Source organism: Strix uralensis, chromosome Z (assembly GCF_047716275.1).
Source record: "Strix uralensis isolate ZFMK-TIS-50842 chromosome Z, bStrUra1, whole genome shotgun sequence".
Lineage (NCBI taxonomy): Eukaryota > Metazoa > Chordata > Aves > Strigiformes > Strigidae > Strix > Strix uralensis.
The window spans coordinates 16641790-16662424 of record NC_134012.1 but is presented as its reverse complement, the minus strand read 5'-3'; the positions used below and the strand labels follow the sequence as shown (position 1 = coordinate 16662424).

The window sequence follows — 20635 nt, the reverse complement described above, 5'->3', positions numbered from 1 at the left end:
TTAGTTTCTCTAAGATTCTAAAAGGTAGCATTGAACCTTTTTGTTACAGAAGTTTCCGTATTAGCAGAGTTAACTACTTTTATTGTTGTTGATGTTGCTTACATGTGTATTTAAAGCTGCTTCTTCTGGTCCCTTCTTTTCGTCAAGATTTTTGTTTGTGCATTTAATTAGTTTTAGCAGTAGATAACTGGGGAGCCAGTACCTTTACTATGAAGTTGTGCGCATATTAGGAAAACATTGTAGCAACCTGAAAGGCTGATGGATAGGTGTAAGGCTGTTTTCTGACCTTTCTTGTTAATGCAAACTCTTTGCCTTAAATGGTAGAAGGTTTAGAAATTAGCACAAAACAGAAAAACCACATTGTTTTGGAGGGTTAAAGAGGCACGTAGATGTGCAGTATACAGGGCATTTTGTGACAAAAGAAACTCGCCCCTGCAATTTAACCCCCCCGTTGCAGTGGCTGGTTGCCTTAAGGTGTTTGGTTGTGTGTATTTAGTGTAGTTAAATCATGAGCTGCACTGCTTCCCGCTTTGCCGAAGCACCTGGGAAGCACTACGTGGCCTATCGGTGTCTGGAAGCGTGTGCTTGTACCGCGTGTGTGCGAGAATGTGTGGGTGTGAGCGTGTGCGACGGGGAAAAAAACCAAGCTGCTACTCTAAGTAGGCCAAACGCTCAGGTTAAAACAACTGACGAGTGTTGCTGTAGGCTTTTTCCTACAGAATTGCTACTTGTGTTCTGGAAGGTGAGAGCATTTCCATTTCGGTCATTTGTCAGCTTTAATAATACTGGGGAAATTGATACTTTACCAAAATGAAACAGATATATAGTTTGGGGGCAAGATTATGGAATTAGACATGTAGGTTACCTATTTATATACTACTTAAAGTATTTTTTGAAGAGAGATATGCAAAGAAGCTATTGCCTGCATGAAATAGGTATTTAAAGATTTTTGTCCTGGGTGCCAAGAAGACAACAAAGAGGAGATGTATTTAACTATAAAATGATGTGATCACCAAACAGCACAAGCTTTCATTTCATGAAGATTTTTTGTTTATTTTGATGCAAGCCATTGCTTACTTTATCAGGTGAAAACGCAGGTTATTTGGTCAAAATTGAGCAAAATCTTTGTGTGTCTTACTGTGTTTGTCTTTTCAACGTATTGCCAATTGAAGAGGGAAGCATTATGTTTACAAATCTGATTTTGGACCTTTTGCCAAAGTTTTGGTAGTATTGCTGATAGACAGAAAAAACTGTTGTATTATCACTGTAAACCAGAAAATGTCTGACTGCCAGAAAACACGCGTTCAGGTAAATGGGAGCGATGGAATTTTTGCCTTAAATTTCTGCGTTCAGAGACGATACATGTTTGTGAAGACGGCATAGCGAGGAAGGCGCATCCCTTTCTGCTGCCTGCCAGCGATAGTGGTGCTACCGACGGGAGACCAGGCTGACTCTGGGTCCCTTGGATTAGCACAGCTGTTTTCCCTCCGCATTTCAAGTGGCGAAATGAAGGGCAGATGTCTTGCTCCCTGTTAAGAACTGAGTTCATCTGGGTTTAACAACTGCATTCGGTCCCCAGCCTGCGCACGCAGGGGCTGTTAATTCCACTGCAGTTCTGCTGCCCGCGCGCTGGGGGCCCAGCTTTCAACCTAGAGACAGAGCTGCTGCTCAGATTAAAACGGTGGGAAGATCCTGATGTTGGGACCCAGTTTGGCAGTTGTTGGCTTTTTACCTAAACTGTGTGCCCGGGTCTGACGTTAACCGCCAGGACGGGACAAGCCGCGCTGCTACAACCGTCTCGACGGCTGGCGATCACCCGCAGTGCTGTCACTGTAGAACTGAGACCCGGTGCAGCTGACTGATTTCCCCCCCTGCCCCCTTTTGCCATCGCGCGCGTCTTCTGGTTTAGAGGCCGTGTACGTGTTGCCGCTGGAGGTTAGCGCTACTTCAGAGGTCCCGCGCTGCAGACCACCATCAGACCGGACAAGCTACTGTAAAGGCCTTAATCGAAGGCCTTAATACCTCCTATTAAAGCCAAGTTGTCTTAAATAAAAGAGTCATTGTGTGTCTAACTACCCATGCAGCTCCTTGAGAAATTTTAGGAGACTATATTCACCTCACATCCTTCCCTTTTGCATGAAGCAGGGAGGGAGGAATCATCCTTCTCGAGCAACACTGCTTGCAAACTAAGTGTTCGTGCATTGCATTAGTGGCATTCACTGCTGGCAGACCCTTTTTAACCCTTCTTAAACATTAACAAGTTACACCTCTTCAGCACTTCCTATAAAATAAATATTACCTATAAAATGAAGGTAGTATTGTAAAGACAAAAGAAGAACTACTTCAGGAGGCATATCCCACTGAATTTGGGCAATACCCTCCTGGCAGCTCTTTCTGACCCAAGAGACTTTCTGAACCAACACCTACCACAAAAGGTGTTTTCCTTCTTCAGCTGTTAGCTAGCAGAGATCACTGTTCTTCTAATTCAAGATTGTTTCTCTAGAACAAGTGCACTTTCCACTCAACTTTCTTCCCCGAAAGGAATCACCTTAATGGTAAACTGCAGTGGCAGAGAATTTTATGTGTGTAATACCTCTGGAGGAACCAGCGTTCAAATCAAATCTTTACAGAACCAAAATACCTCGGCTGCCTATAGGAGATGCCAACACTTCAGAGGGACTCTCAAACTCACCACCTTCGCTTTCCCCTTCGAGTGAAACCCCAAGAAATTGAGGAAACCTGCGATCCATACGCCAGCTGCTTCTCCAAACGCCAGCACACACAGACCTTGCTACGCAGACCCTTTGCTTGCGCTCAGCTATCAAGCATCTAAGGTCCTGTCTGCACTTCCAGAGCAGTGAACGTCCCCAAGATACTGTCGCTGTGTCTGACGGCTGCTGGTGGAATCAAAGGAGGCTCCTCTTCTAAGGTCAGAGAAGATCGTGATATGGGCAAAAACAAGTGAAGAGGAAAGGCCAGTGGTGATTTGGACATGGTTGCAACAAATACGCAGCATAGTGCTTACACAGTGGGAAAGCAACAAAGGCCTCAACACCCTCTGCTATCACCTCACTAGTTCCTAGACGCTGAAGGCTGTACCCCACTCCCACATGGCAGAATAGCAGAGTCCTTTAGCTGATGGGCTCAGGTAAGGCAAGTAGAGAACAGCTAGAAATAACACTGCCAAGATATTAGAAGAGAACATAAATCGGTGACCTTATCCATAACTGCGTGACCATGGTGTTTCAGAAGCCAAATGTAATACAGCAGCACCTTGTCCTGGTTCTCTGAGTCAAAGTGAACAGTGTTAACATCTCCCGAAAAGGCAAGAAAATGCCCTGCTTTTGCATTAAGTTTGCTTCAGCTTCTAGAAGATTACGTTCAGCGTCGTATCAATGTAGTCCAGTGGTGTTGAATAACTATTTGTCCCATTTGATTAACTGGGCTATCACAGGCAGAGTTTATGCACTGATCTGGGAAGCTGATAGCAAACAGGCACGTGGACGCTGTTCAGGTTCTCAGTCACAGGCGAGCTTGTGCCCTCAATTTCAGAACAGAGATTTCTCTAGATAGTGGGTTTTGGGAGCAATAAGCGAATGAGCTGATTTAATAGCTCTTTGCCTAACAGGAGATCTCTCACCATACCCATCCTCCTCTTTGTCCCCTTGCGCTAGGTCTCTTCTACTACAATACAACCTTTCAGTGAACTCATGTAACTGATGGGATTGGCAAAAAGCCGGATGGTTTAGTGGCAGACCTGGGCAAGCCTGGGGCAGTGTGGGCTTTTGGTTTTTTTGTGGTTTTTTTTTTTTTTTTTTTGTTAAACTGTATCTGAAAGGGGCCAGACAGCTGCCACAGCTGGCAGAAAGCAAGCGGCAGGAGTGCATGCCAGGGCTGAGAGGTCCTGCCTCCGCTCGTGGCTTGCCCCTCCCCAGCATCTCTGATGACACTCTCTCCTTTAGGAAGGAGCACCTTCAGTTAAACAAAACTGTGTTTTTTAAGTAAGATTAAATTCAAGCTGCTTTAGCTCTGAATAATTCCAGATAGCAGTCTAGGTAGTTTTAATGTGGTTTTACTAATCTTCTTCAAAATCTAATTCAGACTAGCTTTCGTGAGGTCCTTTGTAGCCAGCTCTCAGTTTGTGCAAAGTGCCTGCAAAGTTAATGCAAGACTTGTGTGGTGTTACACACAGAGTCATTTAAAAGAAAATAAAACCAGAAAGGACCTCTGCAGGGTGTCTAGTCTAATTTTGTGCTCCAGTCAGGTCTGGCTTCAAGACTGTCTTGGATTTTGAAAACGCCCAGCCTGAGGAGAGGGGATTACACATCATCTCAGTCAGTGCTCGACTGTTCCTGTGGTGAAAGGAAACAGGCAACGGATAAAAGCTGTGCTTTAGATGGCAAGAAGGACCTTTATTTCTGTTGCAAATGCAGGGATTTCGGAACAAGGGATCAATACCTAGCCCTAGGCTATGGACAAAACTGTAGCTGGATCATCTTGAAATGTTGGTCAGGGCCTTGGTCCAGCTTTGACTTTCAGAAATGACGTGGTAAATTGAGACATGAGATTCTTGACCCTTCTTGGAGGCTTGATGGGGAGTTTGAGGGTGGCTAAAGTGTTTTCGGGTGAGCTAAAGCCAGTATCCTCTCTCTGTTCAGAGCCATTGCAATGGCAGGTGCCACACAGTGTACTCGTTAAGAGCAGTGACAGTTAGGCCAGTTTAAACAAAGCCGCTGTTAGTCAGTCGAGGTGCCCTCCTGGCCGGACGCAGCGCACTGCGGGTGCGCGTGTGGGCTGAGCATGGAGGGCTGGGCTCCTCCGGAATGGCTGCCTGAAGCCCCACGCCCACCCTGACGTTATCGGGGAGAGGTCACCGTCCTTCCCCTCACTCAGCGTTTGCTCTGAGTGCCTCTTCTCCAACACGAATCCTCACAGAAGCGGGCGGGTGGACCCCACGCACTCCTCAGCGCTGCCAGAGGCACAGAGCGGGTGATGACGCGGGTGGACATCTTTGGAAGCAAGATGAGGGGAGACCAGGGCGCGGGCCGCGCGCGGGTCTCGAGGGGAGGCTGGCTTGGCCTCCCCGGGCCTCGCAGTGCCCAGGGCCACCACTGGCCACCTCAGGTGGAGGGGAGGAGAGATGTGCCCATCTGAGAGCCGGGCGGCTGGTGGAAGGCCTCTGGGGCGGGGCCTACGTGACGTCACAGGGCCGCTGTAACTGCCCGAGTTGTCCTGGCAACAGTCATTGCAACAATGAGCCACCAACGCTGCGGGCAGCCTGCCTCTCAAGCACAGTACACCGACAGGTAAAACTGATACCATTTGGACATGCAGAGACAATTTGGAATAGGTTTACGCCCTAGCTAGCTGTCAGGACTGGAAAGAAGATTTTTCTTCACCTGTTAAGACAGGTTTAAAAGTTCCTGATACAACCATGCTTCTAAACGTGAACTAGCGCTTGGGCTCAACCTTTTCCAATGTTTTTATAGTTCTGGAGCCTCTCAACTCAGTTGCCTGGGACTCATGCAGAACAAAATTACAGTACGTGCCACAAGTGATTCCTATCCGACGACCAAAGCGTGCATGACCCAGCCAGAAGAGGAGTTGCGCAATGGAAGTGCAAAGGTTATTAAACCTGATGGACCATTTTTAGGTATGGCGGTGTTTCACTTTTTACTAGATGCCTGTATGTTTTTAAACTCAGTAATTCATTTTTTCAGGATTCTTGGGAAAGTCGGTGTGTTCAGAGATCTCTGATGTAGGTAGCTTGCCCTCATGTTACAGTCTGCTCGTGCTGCATTCAGACATTAGCCCTTTTTTTCCCCCGAGAAAGCCTGCCAGTCGTTCCTCGTTCCCATATTGCTTGACTGGTTGAAATTTTGACCACTGAGGTGAGGGATTTTACCACCCCATGCCCTGAAATTCTCTGGTTCAGTACCTAACAGTTTGGTTTTGTGACAGCACTTTTGAGGACCTAAATACTGTGCTAAGTCATTAGCCTGAATTTGGAATCTAAAAAAATTCACATTGAGGAAGTCTCATATACAAATTCATAGGCTTTATAGGAAAAACTTTGCTTTCCACACTTGCTAATGCTGATTAAATTTTATTTATGTCTTGGCCATCAGTAAGCAACTGCTACCACAAGACCATGGTTGGTTTTCAAAAAAAAAAAAAACCTTAAATTAAGGCAATGCTGGCATGGGAACGTGGATTTCATCATTTTCCACAAAACAGAAAGCATTTAGGTGGTATTGTTTGTTATTAAACTGTTCTAAGTACCGTTTTCCTGAGGAGCCTGGAGCTGGCTGCAGAGAGGTGCAAGGTGAGCATCCCCTTTCTAGGCACTCAGTGGTACGGGCAGCGGCGGTCCTGCCCGCAGCAGCGAGCTGAACCAGGTACATCCATCTTCATTACGTAAAACAGGCTCTCACTTGGCTGCGGCCGCAGTCGTCCGCCAGCACGGACATCCCTGACAGCGATGGTACAACGCTTGCTCTGCCTCAGCAGGGCATTTGAAGCCAGCTTTGTCACAGCTTTTTGGAGATACAACACTAAGTGTGTGTGGTCTTGACACTAAGGCAGCTCAGCACGGGTTGATACAGGGACATGGAGTGGGGACTGCTTCCCCTGTATTGTCTAAACTGCTCTTTAACGGCAGCGTGAGAGGAGCCACTTTCATGTATTTCAAAACTTCTCCTTGGGGAAGTTCTATTTTACATGTGAATGATCTGTGTGATTCCTGTTGGTGGTTTAAATAGATCTTAAGCGAATATTTAACATTAAATAAATGGGGTCTGAAGATTGACAGTAGGACAGTTAGGATATTTGGGGGCACTTTTGTTTCAGACTGGCATTGAGGAGGCTCAGGTAGGACAGGTCTTGTTGCTGGTAGGTCACGGGGGTGACTCTGCAGCGTGCTTCGTGCAGTACAAATCAGGAACTGCGGTTGTTAATCATGTTAATGCTTGGTTATGTTCTCCGTTATTCTTTTTAAGGGATTCAGAGACATGACTTTAGGAGGTGTTTTGTTTGAATGCTGGTTACACCATCAGCTGTGCCGGGGGGGTGTGTGTGTGTGTGTGTGTGTGTATCTACACAGAAATGAACTTGTCCTGATGATTGTAATGCATTCAATTTAAAACTGCTAAGTTCACACTGTTCAAAAAATGGAACTGTGTGCATTTGCATGATGAGGTTTCTTCTTGAAAACCAGAAGGGCAAAGTCCAGGGAACATGCAGGGTGCCAAGGTTATAAAGGTTTGGCCTCCACTGCAAAAGGGAAACAAATTCCTGCTACTCCTGAGGACAAGCAGTACCTAAGCACAGCTCAGTCTCTGTGTGTCTGATGGAGAGAGCAAGCTCCAGATTTTCTCACCAATACTCATTAAGTCTCCCTCATGTACCAAACGTGAGCTGTTGGTTTCAAAAAAATAGCTGGTTTGTGTCACATCCTCTGTTGGATTGCAAACAGGTTTTACTACAATGATTTTCTGTAACATTCTGATAATTTTCTCTCTCTTTTTTTTTTTTTTTTTTTTTTTTTCCCCCCTGCCTGATAGCAGAGCAAGGAGCTCAGGTCTTTTTCTGGAAAACTGAGATTCAGCTCGGGTAGTGTTGTTTTTAAATTCTGGATGCGTTGCTTGCGCACACTTGCATTGTTCCTCCAGTTGAGAAACGCATCTTTTTATAGAGTTTGATCCAAAATGCTGTGCAGGCCATGTTTTAAAACTTCTCCGGCCTTGATCCCAAGAACTGTTAAATTTTGGGTGTACTGTTGCTGACAAACCTGGGGTTATTTAACAAGAGGGGAACATTTCAGCTTAAAATGTGGTGTAAGTTATGGTAGCTCAAAAGTGATCAAGACCAAGTGTTGGTAGTTTCTTTAAGCAGTGATGTGATTAATTGTGTAGACTTGTTCTCCCTAGGCATTAACGGGGGATCCTTTAGTTATAGGGAAGACCTTTGCATCACACTTGGGAGCACTCTCCTGAAAAAAATGCCCGATTTTGAGTATTCAGTGCTTGAGCTTATAAACTGGAAAAATAATAAAAGCACCATGTATATAAATAATCAGTAAAGCCTTCCTACCGGTATCACTCCCCAGTTGTTTTAATACTGAATATTTCTTTGTTAATGCCTAGCTCGATGCAGCTTTGCTACCTGTATTCTTATAGATCTTGAAATGCTAACTTAAGTCATTTTTAGAGTTTATCTGGCTCGGTAAAGTCTTTAAAACAACTTTCTTGTCTTCTGCCAATCTCCCACATCATTCTCTCTTTTTTTCTTTTTACCCTTATTTCAGGAAGAAAAGCACAGGTCAGAAAAGCACCACAAAAAATTCCAGATCCTGTGCCTGTGAGGAAGAGATCAACGCCCATGAACCCTGCAAACATAACAGGGAGGACTTGCACACAGAATGTGGTTTGTCGGCGGCCGTACAGGGATAGGGTGATTCATTTGTTGGCACTGAAGAATTACAAGAAACCAGAGTTACTCACTCGCTTGCGGAAAGATGGTGTCCACCAAAAGGACAAGAATTGCCTTGGAATGATCCTTCATCAGGTGAGATCATAGAGTTTGTGCCAGAAATTCTTCCTTCCTGCTATTCTTTTCAAAATAATTTTGAGCTGTGTCACTTCAGTGTTTAAATCAGAAAATAGTAAGCAACTTAATGCTTCTTGTTTAAGTTTTTCAATAAACTTCATGCAGATGCCCCAAACTGCAAGTCAGTGTGAGGAAAGGAAAGACAGATGAAAAAATTCTTGGCGAGTGGTTTTGTTTTGCTAGAATGCCAGGCAATATTAACTATTTCTAGCTTTGTTTCTCCTAATGTCTTATTTTTTCCCCTCTCTCTTTTACTTGGACTGCTTAGTTGAGAGAAGTTGACTGTGCTTTCTCTCAATTGTGTGAAATAGTTTGTCATAGTACTTCATGTTTTTTTGTGACGAGTTTATGTGAAGAGAAATTTGGTAACTGCAATCGTATAGGTTAGTCCTTCGTTTGAACGTGGCTGGTGGCCTGTAAGTGGCACTTGACTTCCCTTGGGATCTGTCGGAATTGCAACCAAGGGAAGGGTGTTCCAGCGAAATCGTAAATGCTAAAGGTGGTGGTCCGATTTTGAGCATATTATTTCTTTGCTATCATGTGGACTGTGTCTTTACCTTCCTTGAAACTTTTTTTTATTCAGTAGCTTTTCCAGTGCTCCTTTAAGTTCCACCTGTATTTCTTTATCACATCCCTCAAAATTACTGGTAAGTCTATAATGTTGTATAGGTGAAACTTTTAAGCTGCGTGTTCAAGAGCGTCACTTATTAATTTGCTACAAAAGCAGTTCAGAAAAGGCTTCTTAAAGTACCGTAAGATGCAGTGGCTCCTCCCTTACTTTTCAAATACTCCCTGTACCCATAGACTGTGGCTGAATTAGGCACGTATTGATGTGTGAAGTAGGAATATTTCCTACTTGTCTAGGAAAAAAGTGTTTGGGAACCTCTTGAAGTGAGCAAAATTCAACATTTATACAGCTTTGGTCGATCCTACACTGAATTCTAAAACCTCATTCCTTGAATATGTTAAGTGTTATTGTTTTGTTTCCCCAGTGCGATGGTAGTTGGTTTTTTTCCACCCCGAAGACAGACACAATTTAATGACAGCCATGTTCTTACCTACAAATTGAAGGAGTCAATCTATATTTTAAGTTGGTTATAAAATTCTAAAAGCTCAGCTCCCTAGAGCGTGAAAGGTGCAAAAACTTCCTCTTGTCCCATTATGCTTGGCAATGTTTAAGGAGACTTTCCTGGAGTCTGTTTCCTGTATGTGGTGTGAACCTCAAGGCACCAGTACCTCAAGGTACTGGTTTGCATCAGAAATGGTCGTGTTAGCAACGCTACACCCTGAAAAGCCTTGCTCATGTTTTTCTGAGCTCTGTAATGAGTTTTTTTTTTTTGTACAAATCTAAAATCAGCAGCCTGAACTTGCTAAGATCTAATATGCACAGATTTGCTTCTCTTAGAATACAGCTTTAGCTGTTTTTAACAAGTGAATTACTGTTTAAGGGTATCTTTGTTACTTTTAATTGTTTTTTTAGATGGGGACAGACAGACATGGACACAGGCATGAATTTGCAGTATTTACCATGTTTTGGAGGAAAAAAAAATAGGCTGAGCTGAAAAGTGGTGGTGGTGTGTTGATGAGTAGTTACTCCACATTTTGTATCAGGCAAAGAGAGATAGTTTTGGGGGTTTTCCCTGAAACTCTGAACAGGTGTCAGGTGATGAAGTCTAAACCAGCACTTTAGGTGTCAATGATCTCAAGGGCTTTTTAGCTCATTTTAACCTTTTGAGTACACTTTGCATTTTTCTTAAGGAAGCTATAAGCCCATTTTATTTTCAAAAGTATAGAGCGAGGCATGCACACAAGCCTCTCGTGACAATACTGAACCCTGCGTCTGCAGAATGAAGAGCACGTCTGGCCTGCACACCTCCCCTTAAACATTTCAGCACTAAAGCATTGTTAGACATGAGTACAGTTACTTTTTTCCCAATTGGTAAAACTTTGATACGGCTTAAAACTAATGGGATAGATGAAGAATTCATCTTTGTACCAGAAGTACTTGTCTAGCGCCAGTTAGGTTATCAGGTACAACTGTTCAGTAGAGAGATACAGTTTCTTGTGGCTCAGGCACTTGAGAAAGAAAAGCAGTTGTGTTTCTCAAGACAAATGATGACATAGTGCGTTCATTAATGTGATGATGGAAAACAGGCGTTGTTCCAAGCACAGTCTGTGCTCTGCCATTGCCGTATAGCTGTGTACAACCAAAGAACAGCAGGTGTCCTCCTGAAGTTGAACAAATCTGAATTTGTATGTGGAGATAGTGTTCTTCAGTTCTTAAAACAAAACAAAACAACAAAAAGCCCCAAACAAAAAAAGGCAAACAAAACCCCCCACAAAACAGGCCTCTCGGCATATTTCATGCAGTGAATATTTAAAGTTTTGGCATAGTTTGCCTTGATTCCCAATGCTGTATTACAGACCCCTGGTGCAGAGAGAGGTTTGCAGCAGTTTGGGATTTTCTTACCTTCAAATTTCTACATCCCAAATTGACCACATTTTTAAAAATTGGTGCTCGTTACATGAGAGCTACTCGGATCTTCACATCTGAAAAACCTGGAAAACTGGTGTGTGATTCTGTTTTCAACTTCTATTTTACTTTGCAGTAGCGTGCATTTAGGTATCATGAACATTTATTTTCTTAAATGTCTGCCTATAGGTAGCCAGCCTGAATACAAAGGATAATTCTTACAGTCTGAAGGATCATCTGTTTAAAGACATTCAAAAAGATTGGCCTGGATACAATGAAATCGATAAACAGTCATTGGAGTTAATACTTTCTAGGTAAGTTCAGTCTCCAGGGGAAGGAAAATTGCCATTTAAAAACCTTGTTCTGGGAAATGAATGTCTGTCTTCCCTATAATGAAAGAGCTATGACATAGACATTTTTTGCCTTGTAACCTGAAATGTTGGGTCATGCTTACAGAAAATTAAATTCATCTGAGGATGCCCCCAGCACCAGTCATTCGGGATCTCCTGTAACTCCCAGTAAAGATGGCCCATCAAATGCTCAGGTATTTTGTACTTTTTTTTATCATTATTTACAGTGTATTAAGATTTATCACACTTTGCACTGATGTAAAAGTTGTGATGTGAAGCACTAATATTGTCTTAAACACATGAAAAACTGAAGCATTTATCTTTAATTGGACGTTTCTTCTTTTGAAAGGTGGTTGCACTGTCAAGGACTGCAAAAAAACTTAGTCACGTAGCTTTAAGGGCTGCTATATTTAGTGTTCTGTATTTCAGAATGTTTATTAAAATACTTAAGACAAGATGGGAAGCACAGAAAGCCTTTCACCACTGAGATATTTACATTTACACAGAGGAGGGAGGGCACACCTCTGTGTTTCCCTGACTTTCTTTCAGAGCATGAAATGGTGCAGGTCCCAGGGACCTCTTCCCACCTGCCTCCCTACCCACAGAACCCAGATTTATTCCAGCAGGGTGGCACAGAGCCGCGCCTGGGGCTCCCGGCCCAAGCTGCCGCTTGTACATCGACGTGAGCAGCGTGCGCTTGCTAGAGGAGAGGATGTGAACCAGCTGGAGAGCAGCTGGGACAACAGCTGCAGCAAAACTGGGGGGTTTACCCGTTCTTATCGGCTTTGCACATCACACGCTCTGAGAAGCATGCCGCTGCGTGCTTCTCGGGGCCGCTTTAGTAAATCGCGTGGCTGTGTGCCAGCAAAAGCTGACTCTTCACCTGGTGTGTCCGAACGGAAATCGGTGCCTAAACGGTACCAACCTGACCTCCTCGTTTTGGGGAAGCCTTTGCTAGAGCTGCTGAAGAGAGTGTCTTTCTCCCAAAGCCTTTTAGCTGTAGGTTTGAAGAACGACTTGTTAATCATAAAATTAGAAACCAAGGATGAAAGAAACCATGTATTTAGCTGCAGTACTTCCTCGTTTGACAGCTAGTTTTGGAGAAGAAAGATGTGTTTTCAACAATTGCCAGTTCAGAACTGTTCCTTTTCCAGAACGGGAGCAAAACTTAGTTCTGCTGGTTTTTACGGGTTTTTTTCTTTATTATCACAGAAAAGGGTCTTGAATTCCTCTTCCGTCGGTCCTCTGAACAAAAAGAAGAGGATCTCTCGCCTGGGCAGTGGAATCCCGTCCCAGCTCAGAGACCGCTTGTCTGCCTTCAGGGAGAAAGCCGATGCCGCCCCTCCGCCGTCTCCCCGCCCAACGGCCACCTCCATTCCCGCTCCTCACCCGCTGCCTGGGACGCGCCTTCACGCTTCCAACCTGCCAAAAACTGCCAGCTCCACCTCCCCCAGCACCCCTGAGGGGCAGGGGACACAAAACCTGCCCATGGACAGCTTCAGTCCTAATAGCACTAAGGCCTGTGAGGACCAGCAACAAAAATATACCTCTTGGAGTTCTTTGGGGATCCCAGAGCCTGCCGGGGTGCAGGTGAAGCCTCCTAAGTCCACAGGCAAGAAGCTGCACCAACTGCCCGAGAAGCTAAAAGAGCGTAAGGAGAAGGATGAAGGCAAAATGCAGCACACTGTGAGTGTGAGCATGGAGGAGAAAAACCTCAGAAAAGAAGAAACTGCCAAGCTGAGTACATCCTCCTGTTTGGATTCGGGTGAAGGTATTAATACGCTGCTTTTCCTAACTCCTGTATGGGTAACCGTGGTGCAAAGAGACCTGTAAAACGAGGGACTGGAAACCCAAATGGTCTATTTTTTCACTTGGCTTTGCCATTATCCCTGCTTTATGGTCATGAAGAATCCATATTGTTTTTCCGCTGTTGTATTACCTTGTAAATGTTAGTTTAAAGAGAACAACAACAAAAAGCAGAAGCTGTTCTGCTGGAAGCTTATCTAGAATTTGGTTCATTTTTAAGAATTCTCCCTCTGTAGTACAAAAATCGTTAGAAAGAAACCTGAAATGGATTGCTGTAGGGCAGAAACTGGTTAAAAGGAAGAGCTAGGAACTAGAAAAACACAAGGAATGGAGTTTTTTTTCCTTAATTTCCAGTAAACTGACAGTTCACTGAACTTACTCTGCTTCTTCCACGAGCCAGTTTTAAGGTCTGCGAGCTGCAGATAAAACCTGTCACAGGTTTATGGCATGCTAGCTTACTGAAACACATAGATCAGACTTAAATGTATTTCATGGCGTATCACAATGCAAGGTTCATCAGCCTCTGCCTTTTCATGGAGAGCCTAAAACCTGCACAAACTGGCATGAGGTTTGCTGGAGTTTTGGTTTGAACTGTGCTGTGAGCTCCTCTCTATCTGCAGAATTTATTACTTCCAAAGATGTAGAAACGGTGTGCACTGAAAATGGTAGTGAAAAGATAAACAGCAACCCTCGGAGAATACTTGACTTCTTGACGCACACACACACAGAGTAGGGCAGAGTTCAGTTCCTTTGTTAAGTCTGTGTGTTGTCTAATTTCAGAGGTTTGACGTGCAAATGAGAAGTCAGGTTTAGCCCTTTCCTATCACAGCCCAGAGGCGTGTTTGGACTAGGCAGGGTGCCTCTCTGAAGTGCTGTTGTGCTTGTCGACAAGGGTGCTTTGAGATGCTCTTTTCACTTTTACCCTGGACATACTACACAGTGCCCACATGGCTTGGGATTTCTTTGCAAATATTTGTGCTTTCAGATATTTATGAATTTATATACAGGTGAGGGTCTTCCTGCGGATGCCAGTAACGAAATTCTGAACAGCTAGGGAAGGAAAAATCTGCACTGCATTTCAAGTTGGTGCTTACACTGAGCCATGTCAACAAACACACCTGAATTTTTGGAAATGAAGCGCTCGCAGTGAAACTGTTCACCTAAGTTGCATTGTACATGCCGCGACCGTTAATATTACTGTTTGCATTTCTCTCAAATGTTGTTCCCATTTTTACACCACTTTTTCTACTCCTGCTGTACTGCGTAATAATTTTAATACTAAAAGTAAAAGAATAGAGTAGAACATCACATGATAGTTCTTTTTCCCCCATGACCTAAAGCTCGGAGAGCTTAGAGATTGCAAGAACAGTTGAGCTTTAGCAGAAATACTGTGTTTAAGCAGTGGCAGTGGAAGAAAACAAAGAATATATAGGACTGTGTGTTTTTTAACTGCAAGACCCCAGATGAAAAGCAGAGAGAGATTACCAAGATCTTGAGTGTTCCTCTGTGTTCCAGCTAACTTTTCCTTATGGCCGCTATTTTTCTTATTTACCAAAAAGTCAGGAGGCTCCTGAAATATTCCTTTAAAAAGAGGGACTAGAGATTAAGTGTACTGTGCTCTCATAATGCCATTTAAAAGAGCAAAAGAGCAATTTACAAGTGCAAATAACTTTCAAACCCAGTTTTGCCACGTTAATGAGGAGCAAGCCTTTGTTGCAGGTCATTGAAGCCTGAATGCCAGGAACCTATATACAATGCTCCTGACTTTCCTGCTGAAATTAAATCTGACCTTGGATACCTGTAATTGGCAGGGAAGGAGGGATAAAAACATGGCATGAAAAGAACTTCAGCTTTCTGCTCTATTTCTTGCTGGAACCTGGACGTTGAGATACATCTATATCTACATAGATACAGATACATCTCAAGCTGTTGTCTTTTGTGCAGCCACATCTGTTGCTGCATAATTTGAATGGCTGTGCAGACGCCACATCGTGTCTTCAAATAAGAAAAGCTGACCTTGGGTTAATACTGCGGTAGCGCAGAACCTGTAGAATAAAGTAGCTGTGCCCTCTTTCTAAAGCCCGGTACTGCCTACTATGGAGAAGGGCATGTGAGCCCTATTATTAACTTCCAGAGCTTATTCCAAGTAATTTACTCTGAGAATAAAACTCTAAAGGCTTTTTTCAAGCCCATTAAGCTGGTATTGTTTGGCTACATTAAAAATCTGTTTACCGCAAGTGTCAAAATTCTGCTTTTCTGTAGGAGTTGAAGAAACTTGCACTGCCTCCACAGGTTCTCCTTCAGCAAGCCAACCACCAGACTACTTCACGTGAGTAAAATAACAATTAACTTTCTTGCCACTCATTGAAGCAGATGAAAAATCACCTATAAAAACTCTCGTTTAGCTACAAAATTGAGAATTGACCAAAATGTAGTTTTAGAATAATGACAAGTTCCTTCAAGTCACCCAGCTGCCTCATTCAACTACCTGCAAGTTTTAAACTCTGAGGGTGTCCCTTAATTATTGCGGTGCGAAAAGAAGCCATAAAAAGTAATTTTAATACCCTTTAGAAGAAGACGTAAAACATTTAATTTCATTCTTCTTCAAGAACACCATAAGAAAGGAACACGAACCTGCGCTGTTTTCTTTTTAGAGGCAAGGCAAAACAGGAGGAAAGCTGAATGCTAGAATACATAAATTCGAACACCTTTCCTGCACTTTCACTGCTTAGTGCATTCTAAGGTGGAAAGTGGGGAGGGAAGGTAGCAGACTTTAAAGTCCAGAGTTACAAAGCCTATATGTGAGCTAACAGGAGTTAACCGTCAAAGTTATTTCTAAAGCTTTGATGTAAAATGGTCACTGGCTAACTTGAAGCTGCAGCAAAATATCCAATTTCACCGCAGAATTGCAGACCAAAGAGCTAGAGAAAACAGAAGAACCTCAGTTCAGATTTTAACTTTTACCTGCTTAATTTTGACTACAAAGCAAGATAAAAATACATTAAACTTGCATGTGAAAGGTAACATACCTACAGTGACTGCCATGTTGCAGTCTGTAAAACTACAGAAGGACTTCCTGGTGAGTTTACTTTTGGCTCCTGAACAAGTTGTCAAACATCAGATTGACATTTCCAAAAAGCTGAGATTTACCTGCTCTATAAAAAAGCTTTTCATCCGTGACAAGTGTTGAAGAACTTGCTTCAAAATGAAATACCTCTAATACCAGAATCATGTGGTTGCCTAAATAGTTTTTGACAGTATCAAAACTTTCCTAGGAGGAGGATTTGTCTTTACCGTTGCAAAACAGGGAAATAGCTTCTGCAAATGCCCAGTGTCTGGGCTTCTCCCCCACTGTTTTACTGGTGGCCTTTTTTTAAAAATGTGAAAGTTGAAGGAGGCCGCACTGGAATAATTGTGGAATAACGTGGTCAGCGCCACCTGAATTTCTAATAAAATGGGCTTTTTGGGGGGAGGATGGGCACAGTGGGGAGCAGTCTAAAGCTCTTTCCTCGGTTAGAAGGATGAGTTTGAGAAGGTTTTGAGGGGCCTTCGGTGCTCAGAGTTGGAACGAGCACCCCGACAGGTAAAGCCAGGACGAGCCCGACACTTCCTAGCAGCGCAATTGCCCAGCGTCAGCCGCAGCAGCGGCGCTGAGCCCATGGTCGTGTCTGCGGTGCAGGAGAGGAGGGAGAAGTGTGTTAAAACGCTGCGAATTGCCAAGTTCAGCAGCTTCTGTCAGAGGAGTAACATCAGCAAGGGAGGTCAGGCCTCCGCCTAGCGCTTGAACTTCGGAGCATCTTCTGCCTGTGCTGAAGCAGACGGCATGGCAGCGCTGTGCGTCTCACTTACTCTATTAAGTGATGCTCCACGGAAAGACTGAAATAAGTCTGGCCCTGCAGGGAAGCAGTTTAGTGCTTCACGTGTTAGGCTGAGAACTCAAACCGATGTTTAATTCTTGGCCTCTGCTGCGTGCCAATGAAGCGATCCAGCTCCCCGCTGTCTGCTTCCCAGTCAGCTGAGGGCAGGGATGCTGAGGAGGAAGGTTATTTGATGTAATCTAGTATTAAAGTCGGATGCCAATAGCTACTGTTAAAAGTTTAAAAAAAAACCCAACACAAAACGACCACCAACAAAAGAACAACCAACCAACCAACCAAAACCCCAAAACCCCAAAGAAACCTTCATGCAAGGTTTCATGAAGTTGGTTTAGTTCTGACTGGGATTAAAAACCTTAACGAAGACTTCCCTGTGAAAGGAGCAACATCTGGAGCAATCTCACAGATAATCTACTGGCCACAGTGTCCTGGAAAAAAATTAGGGTGTGCTGTTTCAGACTGATCACTACAGAAAGATTGAAACCTGAGAGCACCTACAATCTGATCCAGTTTAAAGGACTTTGGTAGTTTATTTCAATTTCTCTTCCTGTCTAAGTGCTCTATAATTCATGAGTATAATCACAGCTTTAGCATAAAGATACTTTCCATCTTAGTCTAAAGAAAGATGATGAGAGTAAAGGAACTCAAGCTTTTTAGGCAAAGCTTAAGGAAGAGCTAGACAAACCAAACAGATTCACCTTTCTCCCCACTTCTATCCTCATTTCTTCCCTCTGCACACGCCCACATTGCGAGTGCTCTGCTGGGCTCTAGTCCTGTGCTCAACTCCTGCTGTGGGATGTAACTGTGCACGAGCTTCACAGGTCCTTCCCAAAATGCTGGGGGGCACCTGTAGTTTTTATTTTAAAAACCATCCAGCACTCTAACCAGGTGCCTCTGGCCTGGGACATCACTGAGCAAAGTTGTCATCTGCATTGGTGCAGACTTTCAACTTGTTAAAGTTTTACTGCTCGTTAAAATTAATCTAAAGGTGGTTTGAAGGATTTGTCCCCGTGTGGAGGTGCCTGTGTCACCCAAAGAGAACGGGGCCTTTAGGCTAGGAGGACCAGAAGCACTGGTGTGACAGTGTTAAATCTGCTCCTGGTGATTTGAGGGAGAGGGGAATGAAGAAAGTTTCAATCGCTTCAGTGGCTTTAAGCATTTAAGGGTTTTTCCCTCCTTAGGAGGTGATGTGATGGTTTTTTTTGTTTGTTTCAGACCTCTCTGCAGTTTGTTTTTGTTGCTGTATTGCAAGTGCCTTAGTTGAATGGACATCAGTGGAACTGGTGTTCCCTAAAATAATAAAACGTTATCATTAACTATGCTTGGCTGTTAGGTTTTTGGCTACATTTGTGCCTATCTGACTGCATCCAACACTGTAAATGTAGTCCCTTCCAAAAATGTAATGGAAATGAATTTTCAAAAGTAAATATAATCTAATTAACTTCTCCCTTCATAGAAAGAGATTATAATCTAGCAGTTTCTCTTCTCTCTCTGAAGCTGATGCATTTATTGATCCTTCTATATTTGAATGATTGCTCATGTTTTCTAAGTATGCTACGCCTTCCTTGTGCACCTTGTGAATGACACTCTAAGAAGTAAAATATTAGCAAACAGCTCTCACAGAAATATGGTAGATTTCTGTAATTACCTAAACACTTTCCCTTGGAGCACGTGTGCTTACTTGTAGAAGCAGTCAGTCATGTAGTTAACTGACTTAAAGCTTGGGTGTCTGTGCTTGATATTCATTATGTCCTTGGTGTGAAATTGCATGTGTGCTTATTTTTGCACCAGAAAATACACAGCCATAGTCTCATACGAGCAACGCCAGCGTTACAAGAATGACTTCTATGCAGAGTATGATGAATACAGGAACTTGTATGCTCAGATGGAGAGGATCAGCCAGCAATTCATGAGTCTTGATGCACAACGGCACATGCTTTCTCCAGGGTCCAAAGAATATAAGGTAAAGAAGGATAAAACTGTGAGGATTGTGTTTCATCTCCCTCTTATCCCTTCCAAAAGCCCACATTTTCAGCACAGGCAGACCTTTCAGTATATATATCTGTTAAATTATATTGACGTGGTTTTAAAACGAACATCTGAGACTGAGTAACCGGCCGCAGGGCTGGAATTGCCAGACTGGCTCATGCTTCGCTGTCGAGGCGTGGGGGTGCTGCGGTGCTGTTACACAGATCGGGGAGAAGATTGGAAGCGCGTGGAAACCAGCAGCTGTAATCCCAAAGCTTTCCTGACCCTCTGTTTCCCATGGTTTTATACCCTTAACTAAACCTGCAGCCACAGGTTACCCATCTTCCTGATGCTAGCTATGATTCTAGCAGAGAAGGGTGTTCAAAAACTGATACTCTGGCCTTCCACGCAGACTTCTCTGATTTGCACATACAAATTCCTCATGTTCAGTACCAGAATTCTTTAATTCTGTGTGCACGCTGAGGATTCTTGGCTGGCGTTTTTTTAGTTTTTGGTCAGATTGCAAGTGTATTTGTGAGCAGAAGGAGTATTTTAAAATCCCCGGTACTGCTCAACTAGACAAAGGGAAACCTTTTAGAATGGGCATACATCCTCAGACCCTGTGTGGGCTAGCCTGGATTTTTGAAGCTTGAAAAAACCCTGCAAAAAGTTGTTCAGCCCTCAAACTCCACCTATCTGAGCTGTCTGCAAACAGACAGCAGCGTGAGCGACTTGTCAAAGGGAATCGTCAAACACATGCCCCTTTTGTTGCCTATTTACACGTTTAATTGCAGATTTGGGGTGATGTGGGGGGATGGGAGGTTATTTTTGCATTTTCTGGTAGTAGTGAACTGTTCTTTGTGTTGTCTTCATGTTTGTTTGTCTGTTTGTTTTTTCCTTGAAGATGCTTTGTGAGGAAGTCTTAGAAGAGTACCGAAAGTTAAAAGAGGTATGTGTAACACCAGATTTGTGGGAGGTAGTAATCACTGAGCCTGGCTCAAGGGTATTTTTAAGCAAAGGACATGAAATATTGAACTCTGCAGAAACGTTTTCATGCCATGATTTTCTTTTTATCTTACCTTTACAGTCTAGCCCCAGCTACTTTGAAAAGAAGTGTAGATGCCAGTATCTCCACAGCAAGCTGTCTCACATTAAGAAACTAGTAGGGGAATTTGACGAACAGCAACAAGAGTTCTAGCACTAGCCTCCTGCTTCGACCAGGACACGTGAATGGACAGAAGCTTATGTATTTAAAACTTAAGATTAGTTTCTCTAAGATTCTAAAAGGTAGCATTGAACCTTTTTGTTACAGAAGTTTCCGTATTAGCAGAGTTAACTACTTTTATTGTTGTTGATGTTGCTTACATGTGTATTTAAAGCTGCTTCTTCTGGTCCCTTCTTTTCGTCAAGATTTTTGTTTGTGCATTTAATTAGTTTTAGCAGTAGATAACTGGGGAGCCAGTACCTTTACTATGAAGTTGTGCGCATATTAGGAAAACATTGTAGCAACCTGAAAGGCTGATGGATAGGTGTAAGGCTGTTTTCTGACCTTTCTT

The 20635-nt window shown here is 43.4% G+C and overlaps 1 protein-coding gene across 1 annotated transcript; it reads left to right on the top strand.

Moving 5' to 3' along the window:
* The first annotated feature begins 5253 nt into the window (after window positions 1-5253).
* On the top strand, window positions 5254-20277 carry LOC141938223 (RNA polymerase II elongation factor ELL2-like). The gene is made up of 10 exons (XM_074856893.1): window positions 5254-5306; window positions 5490-5653; window positions 8306-8565; window positions 11270-11394; window positions 11537-11624; window positions 12643-13201; window positions 15499-15565; window positions 18903-19074; window positions 19984-20028; window positions 20167-20277. The coding sequence occupies exons 1-10, from the start codon at window positions 5254-5256 to the stop codon at window positions 20275-20277; spliced, it is 1644 nt and encodes a 547-aa protein (XP_074712994.1).
* Window positions 20278-20635: the final 358 nt, after the last annotated feature.